At 39.0% G+C, this 12,493-nt stretch overlaps 1 protein-coding gene across 1 annotated transcript in view; it reads right to left on the reverse strand.

The window, feature by feature from the left end:
• Positions 1-12,493, reverse strand: part of KIF6 (kinesin family member 6) — a 144,310-nt gene that overhangs the window by 23,933 nt on the left and 107,884 nt on the right. The window contains exon 16 of the mRNA XM_081940835.1: positions 12,331-12,381. Coding sequence (XP_081796961.1) covers positions 12,331-12,381 — 51 coding nt within the window. The remainder of the gene's footprint in view (positions 1-12,330; positions 12,382-12,493) is intronic.

Here is a 12,493-nt window from a genome sequence, read left to right on the forward strand (position 1 = left end):
TGAACATGCCAGTCAACTGTTAGTTTCTTAGCTGATCCTAGCTTCAAACACTGATTGATTCGTACTAAACTTATAAAAAGTTTTATATAATATCTGTAACAAAAGACATTTTGCTTGTAAAGCTTTATTGGTTTATTGTGAACCTACTATGCTTACTACTCTAGTATGTATTGGGATTCTCTCTAATGATTTTTTGATAGTTTCTCAATATTCAACTGATATTTGGATGGCTTTTATTTATCTGTTTTTATTTTTCCTATATTTTCTATAATTTTTTTTCTACTAACTTTCTAATTTCTAGAATCCTAAATTAACAGCGCAATCCAGTACATTTATTCAAATGCTGGCTACACTGGTAATATGTACAACCTTAACATATTTTACTGAAATCTATTCACAGCTATTCAGTAAACACTTAATATTTAATTTACTAAAAAAAAGTAGCAGCATTGAGATACACAAACACATAGTTGAATATGCAAGTGCACCAACAGACACACACATGTGTAATTCTTACTGATCTTCTCTGATAGGCATAAACTTGCTGATCCCTATGGAAATCTTGCTTAGTATCTCCCCACTCCATGTAGTAGTAGTGGATCACTACATGCTACTATCCCCTTCCACTTTTTTCTTTCAGGAAAGTGATTGACAATTCCCTTTTGGAGCTGGGAATGAAACTCTTATCTCAAATGACGGGAAAATGATGAGACTTCAGTTATTAAAATAATAATAAAATAATAACAAAGAGCATTTTTAAAAAGTTCACAAAAATAGTACTGACTACTGTATAGTTTTGCAATAGAAAGGATAAAAAGCAGCTCTGAAAATATTAGAAGTAATGGTGAGCATTGGCTCAGTTGGAGGGTCTTTCCTGCCTCTGCAAAATATCCATTAAACTGTTGCAGCTAGCTTTTAAAGAAGTAAAATGCTCCAGTGCAAATGGACAAGCACAGGTAAGATAAGGTAACTTCATGTAAATCAAGATCATGTGAAGTGTTAATACCACTTTATAATGCCTTGGTAAGGCCACACTTGGAATACTGCATTCAGTTTTGGTTGCCACGATGTAAAAAAGATGTGGAGACTCTAGAAAGAGTGCAGAGAAGAGCAACAAAGATGATTAGGAAACTGGAGACTAAAACATATGAAGAACGGTTGCAGGAACTGGGTATGTCTAGTTTAATGAAAAGAAGGATTAGGGGTGACATGATAGCAGTGTTCCAATATCTCATGGGTTGTCACAAAGAAGAGGGAGTCAAACTATTCTCCAAAGCACCTAAGGGTAGGACAAGAAGCAATGGGTGGAAACTAATCAAGGAGAGAAGCAACTTAGAACTGAGGAGAAATTTCCTGACAGTTAGAACAATCAATCAGTGGAACAGCTTGCCCCAGAGTTGTGAATGCCCCAACATTGGAAGCTTTAAGAAGATGTTGGATAGCCATCTGTCTGAAATGGTATAGGATTTCCTGCCTAGGCAGGGTGTTGGACAAGAAGACCTCCAAGGTCCCTTCCAACTCTGCTATTGCATTATTGTATTAAAAATAAGTGCCTGTTTTCAAACTGTAGCAGTAAACGTATATGGAGGTTGGATTCATGATGAGAGGGAGGAGAATAAAGGCTAGCATCCATTTCTGACTTCAGAAAGGGGTTCCTGTCCCATACTGGCAATGGGTCAACCAGACAGTATGGCTCAGTTTATAGTCATCAGGTCTGAAACAAGAAAGGCACCGACTGTTCTCCTCACTTTCAGTCAGCAGGATTCCAGAGAATATGGGGGGTGGGGAGGATCTTCTCCAGAGAAAAGACAAATTGTATTTTAAAAAAAAAGTCAGAGCAAATTACTTGTTACTGATACAAGTGATGTAACAGAGATTAATCTTATGTATAAAACTTAATTTTATAATTAAAAACAGTTCAAATTTAAAACAATACACAAATCTAAACAGCTCACACCCACACAAAGGTGACAGATAAAAGAGGCTATTCTGACCCGCAGGAAATGAATCCGCTCTAGGTAGAGTTCTTATAAAGCATTTCAGCTACTTAAAAATATTTAAAAAGCATTTTTATGTGGTTGTATTTGTCAGATGGTTTCTTATGGAGGAGGCATGATTTGAAGGAGATTAAAACTTGACAAATTCCAATAAATCACCTTTGGACAACATCCCTTCCATCTGTTTTTGTCGTAAGCAACACCATATGTCATTTTGTTATCAATGTGATAGCCAGGAGGATGTAGTTAAACTAGGACTATGAAGACCTACATTCAAGTCATGATTCAGATAGGGCAGCTAGGTGCTCCTGGTTGCTGGTGTTTCTGAGCCATCTCACTTTAAGCGACTCATGTTTATGGAGAAGGAATAGCAAGGTTTGCTATGTATACTGTGTGAGCTGGAAGAAAAGCACCATTTAAAAAAAAAAGCTATATACTTTAAAAGTTTAAAATCCAAAGGTTCAAGAGACAAAGATATCTCAGTCTGGAATATTAAGCAAAATTTAGAATCAGATGTCCAGTCAGCATCTGCTAACGGACATCGGTAGGTGTCAACAATAATATAACAAATGCACTTTAAGACAGAGAGCCTTTTCTGTTTGGTATCTGCCTTCAGACTCACCCCAATCCTCTGGCTTTATGCAAAGCCTTAAAGACCTGCTTTTGCCATCAGGCACTGAGGCACTGGTAGTGTGGTTGAGCCCATTTCTTGGCTGTATTAACTGGGATGATTTTTAGTGCTGCAGATCGGTGGCTCCTGATGCTATTCATGTTATTTATAATTTACTTGTTATTTTTAATTGTTAGTTGCCTAGAGTCATGTACAATATTTGAGGAATAAATCAATATAGATGAAATACATAAATATGCCAGTTGTTCATCAAACATTAACAATTAATAGTCTGATCTGGGACAAGCATATGAACATCTCAGATAATTTTTCAGGCCTACATTTATTTTAAATGGTATTTTTTACTAGACTATTACAACTAAAAATGAAAAAGGGAAGCAAGCTAAACTGCATTAGAAAGTCTTCAGGAAGACATTTGAACAAACTACAGACATTGTAACATTGTGAAATTTTTGCAAAAGGCACGTGGAATCAATAATATAAGTAAAAATGAGGAACCCTTTGCTTCTAGACTCAAAGTAACACTGCTAACAAGACAGTGCAAAACTGAAAACATACTTGTTGGCAAACAAACTTCTTTTTATGCTTCTTACTTTATTTTTGTGTAATAGAGCTGTTTTGTTCCTATTGTTATGCTTTACATACCATAAAGTTTGATTTCATGCTAACAACATATTGTTTTTCTGAATTGCCCCACACTAGTTTTCAAGCATTTTCCAAAAGTCCTTGAAATGACTTTTTGTTTGTCTTCTATATGAATAGTTTTTGTTCAAAGGAATTAGTCTTTGTTCCTTCTTCTTTCAAGATGATTAAAAAAGCCCCATTAGTACAATGTTCTTGCATCTGGTTGAAACAGTGTCTTTCCCAAAACCTTTGAAAGAGATTCAAAGAGTTAAAAAAAAGAATGAATAGTTTTGAGACATTTTTATGGCCATGTGTGTGAAAAAGTCACATTTGGAAAGTGCCTAACTTTCCCTGCATCAGGAACATTTTGTATAAACCTAAGATATACAAGTCCATAGTATAAAAGATTCTTAAGTTGTTTTTCTGTTCTGCTTTTCATTTATGCCCGAATAAAAACCACAACATAGTTATTAGATTTTATCACAACTATTTTTCAAGGACTACAGCAGCAACATTCTTAGAACTTGGCCAATCACCAACTGAAAAGGATATTTATTTAGAGAATACTATGCCAGTAAAATAACATTAACCTCACCAGATTTCAACTTCAAGAGTATTATAAATCAGATCTGCTGAACCTAAGATCTACAGCATTTTTGCTGGGGTCCTGTTCAATCTCTTTGTTATCCCACAAGAACACTATTTGTTCATGGTCCTACCTATATCTTTACAGAATCATCTTGAGGTTTACCCAGCCACTCAAATGTACAATGTGAATGGGAGAAAGCTCAGATTGCTACGTTATCATTTTTCTAAACTGAGACATGTGCAGTGGTGTTGGTACCAGTTTTCCAGCCTGTTTCATATTTTAGTTATCACTCCAGACTTAAACTAAATAATAAATTAAATATATAAGTTAGTTACAGAAACGGAAACGAAACACAACAGTAGTTGAGAAAGAGACGGGAAAAACAAATGAGGGCTCAGAGAAATATGTGGGTAGAAAGTAATGAGAAAGAGAGAGGAGGAGGGCAGCGGGAAGATAGAATCACCCAATTTAAACAGTAGATGACACAGTAAACCAATGTTTGGACATTACTGGTTCAGATTGTTGGTAGAAACTAGAAGGTAGGGGGGGAAAAGAAAAGAATAAGTGATAAAGTAGTTGATAACAAAAAGAAAAAAGAAAAGGGAAAGGAATGATATAACAATGAATACTGGGAAAGAATGTATCAGAGATGCAAAGGAAAAAAATAGAACAAATTAGAAAGGAAACATTTCAGCTGAAATTATAACAAATACTATGCAAACATTAATTTAGTGAGGCTGACATTTTGAATTGCTAAAATTTTTAAAATGACTGTAATCTGCATTGCTTACCTCAGTTATATGGAACTTTCATAGACTTGAGAGATATAATCAACTTTAATCTGAATTTACAATGAGGAAATGTTTTTGTATAAATATACAATCATGTTTTGTTTAGACACTACTCAAGACTGAACTTTTAGACATAAATCTTCACCTCTGAGCAACTACTGTAGTTAATATGTTTATATAGCTACACCAGACACTAGAATTTATCCGCAATTACGTCAGAAATGTTCCATTTGCTTAGATAAAACTGGTAAATCTATGAAAATGCACAGTATCTGGGTTATCTAATAATGTATGCAAGTTGTACATGTATATCATTTAAGATCAATCTTTCTTTATTGAAAGATGCCATATTACAACTGGATAATATAATTACAGGAAGGAATTTTAACCCCCTTTGTTTCCTCAAAGTATCTATTCACTGGATCGAAAGCAATATCTCCAATGACAGCCAAATGAGGAAGCCTTGCCATACACTTGGCAACCACTGAGGCAGCCATAATTTTCTCTGAAACTTGACCTGAGTTAGAAAAGTAGAGCTACATATAATTAATTTATTTTATACTTTAAATTTATTGAAAATTTCAACTAACGAGTAGGATTTTAATAAATATTCTAATGTACACAATAGTCCTCCCCAACCTGATGCCTTCAAGTTTGATGCAAATTTAACTTCTAAAAACCCTGCCATTCTGGCTGTAACTCTTGGGATGTTGGGATCCCGATAGGTGGAATGCGAAGAAGAGGCTTCTTAGGGTTTTTTTAAACAGAGTTTTTAAAATCAAATTTTAAGGGGTGGGCGGGGGGGGGGTTGATTCGGATGGCTCAGACAGACTTGGGAGGGAGTCTGCCAGGACACAGGCCAGAGCTAACTAATGGGCGCGGGTCGGGAGTGCTGGAAAGGGTTGGGATTCCGGAGGAGACATTAAACCCCCCATTTCGATTGGGGGGTTTGCCATCTCTACTGTATGTGGGAGGGGCAGATACGGTGGGGGCCTAGGGCCAAATTATGTCCGGAGGACACAGGTTTGCTGTTTAAGAGCGATCGCGCACTCCTACCCGCATTGCCCCTCTCGCACCCCTGGGTGCTCGGAATTACAGGACCCGGGTCTCCGGCTGGTATCGCTTAATGCCAGGTCCGTGGTACATAAGGCTCCCCTCATTTACAACCTCATACAAGAGGGGAGAGCGGACCTGGCATGAATTACGGAGACCTGGTTGGGCCATGAGGGGGGTGTTCCCCTCATTGAATTATGCCCACCAGGCTTCCAGGCATTTCACCAGCCGAGAGCCCAGGGCAGGGGTAGGGTGGTGGTGGTTATTAGGGAAAGACTTGGACCTCCAGAGGTACTGTGCCTCAGATAGGCAGGTGTGAAGTGGGGCCTTGGAGTTCAGGTGGGTCTTTTTGTTATGTACCTGTCTCCCTGCTACTTTTCATCGGCCCTGCCGGAGCTGCTCAATGTGTTAGCCGGATTGACGGTTGATTTCCCCAGGCTTATGGTCCTGGGGGATTTCAATCTGCATTCCATTGGCGAGACATCCAAGTCAGCTCGGGAGTTCATGGCTTCCATGATGGCTATGGACCAACTCAGTTAATTCAAGACCCCACTCATAAAGGAGACACATGCTCGACCTGATTTTCATCTCTGGACAGTGGATGAATGATCTAGATTTAGGGGATATTTCTATCCAATCCTTGTCATGGTCAGATCATTTCCTCCTTAGGCTTGACTTCCATACTGCCCCCCCTCGCCTCAGGGAGGCAGAACTGATTAGATTGTTCCGCCCCAGGCGCCTGATGGACCCTGAAAGGTTCCTGATGGAGCTTGGGACTTTTTCTGAATCCCTTGGTCACAGTTTGACTGAATCCCTAGCGGAAGCCTGGGATAGGGTGGCCACTGGGGCCTTGGACCGCATTGTGCCTTTGTGGCCTCTGACCCAGTGCCGATCCCAGGTAGCTCCCTGGTTTACCGAGGAGCTCCGGGAGATGAAACACCAGAAAAGACACCTAGAGAGTGATTGGAGGGCCAGCTGGTCTGAATCCGACTGAACACTAGTAAGAATTCATATTAAATCCTACTTAGTGGCGATAAAAGCGGCAAAACGGCAACATTCTTCCACTCTTATTGCATCCGCAGATAACTGCCCAGCTGGGTGGCCCACTCCTTACTTAATCAAGGAACTGGGGAAGACCACTTGCAGGGTAGGGCTGAGGAATTTGTTCAGTACCTGCAGGATAAAATCACTCAGATTCGGACAGGCTTGGACTCTGACTGGGTAGATTCGGGCGAGTCGACGAGGATGAATCTTGTGGAAACTATCTGGGATGAGTTTGACCCTGTGACTCCCGAGGGCATGGACAGGATTATCGGGAGACTCAGTGCTGCCACTTGTGTGCTGGACCCATGTCCCTCTTGGTTAGTCTCGGCTTCCCGGGAGGTGACACAAGGCTGGCTCCAGGCGATTACCAATGCTTCATTGAGAGAGGGGTTCTTTCCCACCTCCTTGAAGGAGGCGGTGGTGAGGCCCCTCCTTAAGAAGCCTTCCCTGGACCCAGCCTCTTTAGCCAACTATTGTCTGGTCTCCAACCTTCGCTTTGTAGCGACAGTTGTTGAGAGCATGGTAGCACGTCAGCTTCCCCAGTACCTGGACGAAGCTGTCTATCTGGATCTGTTTCAGTCGGGTTTCAGGCCCAGGTACAGCACGAGACGCATTGGTTGGTTGATGATCTCTGTTGGGCCCGGGACAGGGGTTGTTCCTCTGTCCTGGTCTTATTGGACCTCTCGGCAGCTTTCGATACCATCGACCATGGTATCCTACTGCGACGACTTGGGGGGTAGGGAGTGGGGGTTACCGTTTTACGGTGGTTCTCCTACCTGTCGGATTGGTCACAGTTCATGTTGATTGGAGGACAGGGATCGACCCCGAGGCGCCTCACTTGTGGGGTGCCCCAGGGGTTGATTCTCTCACCCCTCCTGTTCAACATATATATGAAACCGCTGGGTGAGATCATCCGTGGTTGGGGTATGGTATCATCAATATGCTGATGATACCCAACTTTTCATCTCTACCCCAAACCACCCAAACGATGCCCTCGACGTGATGTCCCGATGCCTGGAGGCTGTGCGGATCTGGATGGGGAGCAACAGACTCAAGCTCAATCCCTCCAAGACTGAGTGGCTGTGGTTTCCGTCATCCCAATTTGTTCCATATTTGATGATAGGGGGAGAAATTTTAACTCTCTCAGAGAGGGCCCATATTTCTGGGTGTCCTCCTGGATATGCGGCTTAGAAGAACACCTGACGGCCATGACTAAGGGGGCCTTTTACCAGGTTTGCCTGGTACATCAGTTGCGCCCCTTCCTGGATCGGGATGCTCTGTGCACAGTCACTCATGCCCTCATCCTTTCTCGCCTGGACTACTGCAATGGTCTCTACATGGGGCTGCCCTTGAAGAGCAGGCTTCAGCTGGTCCAGAATGCGGCCACGCGGCTTATCATGGGGGTACCTAGGTGCTCCCATGTTACACCCCTTTTAGGCAGCCTGCACTGGTTGCCGGTTGTTTTCCGGGTGCTATTCAAGGTACTAATTATGACCTTTAAAGCAGTCCATGGCTTAGGCTCAGGGTACTTGCGAGACCACCTACTGCCACCGGTAGCCTCCCACGGTCCAGTACAATCCCACAGAGTTGGTCTCCTCAGGGTGTCGTCGGCCAGGCAGTGTTGGCTGGCGACCCCCAGGGGGACAGCCTTCTCTGCAGGAAGCGCCTTCCCTTTGGAATGAGCTGCCCCCGGATCTTCGCATAATTCCCCACCTCCGGTCCTTCCAGCACCCTAAAAAGTTGGCTTTTCCAGCAAGCTGGCCTGGCCTGAATAAAATAAATTATTAATTTTAATTGTTAATTTTAATTTAATTTCTAAATCTCATTGTAAATGTCTATTGGGTTTTTTGGATATTCTTTTTAATCTTTTTTTAAAATTTTGCAATATGTGTTTTTATGTTGTACGCCGCCCTGAGTCCTTTGGGAAAAGGGCGGCATATAAGTCCAATAAACCTGAACCTGAACCTGAACTTCTGGGAACTGTAGTCTCAACAAATGTGGAAAATGCCAGTAGGAAACCGATAGCTGTAAAACATCAGTGTGAACACTAATGGTAGACATGAATGCTGACTAGAAGTATACTATTACTAATTAAAGCCATTAACATATTTGTTAACTTAGCTTCTCATTGACCTTGTCCCAGAATGCCAGTTTTCTCAGACCTATTCCAGTAAATCCAAATTATTGGGTAACACATTTAATCGTAAGTGGCCCAGAATCCCCACAAACTGCAAGATGGATGGCACATAAATTTAATAATACTGAATTATAATAGATTAATAGTCGCTTAATATATCTAGTTGAAGCACATAATTATTACAATTGTTTTTATAGGAAACATGAACATATTGCAACCTACCCCTACCCCTGGATCATGAATCAGTATGTTCAATTCAAGTTTAACACACAAGCAATTATTTTAATGAAGTAAATTTACTTTCTATGCCTTTTTATTTGTCCTCGCATCACTGTTTTTGCAGATTTCCTGCCAATAAACTCATTTGCTATGGCACTGAAGAAATATGAAGCTTTTAAGATTTAAATCAGTCAGAATAAATTATACTTTTCCCTAAGGCAAAATATTCACAGAATGTTTTGAGGTGCATATCCAGATAAGTTACCAAAATCTTGTTCCAGAATTAATGGAAATCTATGTTCTTAACAAACATCATCTGAACAACCTATTTTTTTTAGTCTCAGAATTCCAAGAGTAACTGTTAAGGATAAGTAATGGCAATTACTTTATTCTACACATAGAAATATTGAGGGGGAAAAAGGAGGAATGCTCTAATATGCCTCTAGGAGTCACTATTGAAAGTGATGATAAACAATAGCTATAAATATTTAGCTAACAGACAGATGTGGATTGCTATTATTTCAATTTGAAACACAAATATTCAAAACAGCAGAATGTACTATGGCACTGAAATGAAATTAACTCTGAAATACTGAGATAAATCCAACTCATATTCAGTCTTCACATGCACCACCATCACTCCCTCATATTGCTGCTCTACCGTAACTTCCTCTTGTCCTCTGAGTTGCATGTGACCTTGTCACTTGTTCAACAAAAATCAGGAAAAAAATGAGTTCACGTGTATTTCCATATTTGATAAAGTGTTCTTATTGTGGGAATGTCCTTTACAGAAAATAGTCTTTGATGATGAAATAAAAATGTTTTGCAATAATATATAAATATATCACAGCAATATTAATAAATATTAGGGAAAGGTTTTCAATTTTTCAAACTAAGGTGAACAATATGCAACCTTAGGACCATATGTATCTCTCAACTAATTTAAGAAAGATGAGTTTCAAAAGAATTTTATAAAACTCCCTCTTCTGTTGCTGCCTATGACAAGCGAAATAAGAGAGTATCAGAAACAGAAAAAAGACGAGTCAAAACAAATCTACCTACCTACCTACTTACACACACACACACACACACACACACACTCATTCATTCTCTCTCTTTCTCTCTTCATATTTTTTCTGTTTCTAATACTTTCTCAGATTATACATCCACCCACACATATATGCACACACATATATTGTATCTGCTACTATCTGCTTTAATCCTATCCACTAGGGACCTGTAGCCCCCAACAGAAGTGGATATCCAAAGACAAAAGGTTCCCCATTCCTTGGTCAAAATTCTAATTGTATATAACTGATTATTTCAATCTGCCTAGCAACCAATATCTGTGACATAAAAGTCCTCTTAGAAGTATGACTTAATTGGCTGGGCTCAGAAGTTCATTAGCCTTCCACACACCCACAGATCTATTAGAAATAAAATTATCAAAATGATATACACAGTTCACCTTTCCTTAATCCTCAGATCACAGTAATAAAGATGTGTCATAATGTCATGCATCTATTATATAGGACTTTCTATTAGTTCTACCGCTACCTTCCAGGGGGGAAGAATGTTTCTATTTTTTTAATACATCTCCTATAAAACTCCTGTGTTGTTTTGTATTTTATTGACCAGAAGGAGGGAGGCATTATGTGACCAGACTTATCACAATTTGAATTTATGGGACATAGATAGGTAGATGTTATGCTATGAGCTTCGAATCTTCAACCAGGAATTGAACTGAAGGACATTTGGCACAAAATCTGTCATGTAATGCCTGTATCCTGCTAGTCAATGTAACTAGATACAAAAATGTTGCACTGACCACTACCTATCTATGATCAGTGTACAATAGACAGAGAAAATAGTCAATGTAATCTAGAATCCCAATATTAACCAAAATTTAATAAATGTTGGGTTTATCTTGCCATCCACAACAAATTTTTGAAAATGTTCTTTTCGTAACTTTGATACAATTATAATTTGTTCTTAGCCCTTCAAATAGCTGGGAATGGGACCACAATACTTTTTATTCTGTATTCTGAGTAGGAGTAGATATAGAATAATATCCTGCAGGAGTATGTTACTAGGAAATGCCAATCATTTATCTAACCATCAGTCATCTGGCATGCAGAGATGGCATGAGAAGAATCTCTAGATAAATCATTTTTCTAAATAACGGAAAGGGTTGAATATAAAACTATTGTTAAATGAGAATTCTACATCCTAAGGATATCCCACTGAGAAAATAGATTGCTATTATTCAAAATGTTTGTAATTTGTCTCCATCAAGAAAGGCACTTAAAATAAATAAAAATGATAGCTAAAACATTAACACCAACATCTCCAATGGAAACATTATCTTGGATTTTATCCTGTGGTTTTTAAATATAGTTATGTTTACTAAAAAGAGTTTCTTTCATTATTATGTCATATTTTTATAGTTATCAGGACAAATCAGAAGAATAAACACCTGATTTCATTTCCCTGAGCACACTAAGCAAATGACCATGCTTAAACCACACAGTAAATATCAGTCCACCATGTTACATTAAATTTAAAAGGATGAATGAACTTTAAAAAAACAATCTTGAAAGATTCAAAATTAGCAAAACAACTACACATCTGGGGTTAACATATGAAACTATGATTTCTCATTGATATATATATGAAGGATATATAAAGGAAGTTTACCAAAGTATACTAATGACACATAAATTATTATACGGTCAATATCTGCTCAAAATTGCCAATTGTGTGTGATCCTGAAACATACTATTTAACATTTATTCCATGTAGTATTTCCCACATCAGTTTCAGAGAAGAGTGAGAATCATAAACATTTGAAAAGGCTCCATGTGTTTAAGGGGATGCTTGCAAACATTTGATTGCACTTGCTTTCTTTGTCCGCTCTCATAGATTGTAGTGTCACAGTTCATCCCAGGATAATGTTTAACAAAAACAAACCTAGGCATAAATCAGGATGACCAAATGGCCTCAGAGGTTCAACTCCATAATGTGCGGTAAAGAGCAGCACTAAATTTAAACAGCTAAATCTGCTGCTGCTAATGTGAGTATGGTGGGACATTTGTCTACAATGAAGGAAGAAGTTGTGAAAATTTTGTTGCATGAACTATAACAATATGAAAGACACCCATCCCCCAAAAACGATTAACACCATGAGAACTTCTACAAACAAATACCATTGCGGAAAAGATTTTATCCTGGAATATTATATTTACCTTGTGCTGCCTTTTGCATGTGCCTCTGGATTATCTCCTCTTTCAGATGATCTGTACGAAAATCAGAATCCAAATCACTTAAGAGAACTTTCAACATCTAAGATTTCATTTTTTAAATAATGTTGCATACTTTTTGCAATATTTCCATTTACTCCCATACTTT

Source organism: Natrix helvetica, assembly GCF_964273705.1.
Source record: "Natrix helvetica genome assembly, chromosome: 2".
Lineage (NCBI taxonomy): Eukaryota > Metazoa > Chordata > Lepidosauria > Squamata > Natricidae > Natrix > Natrix helvetica.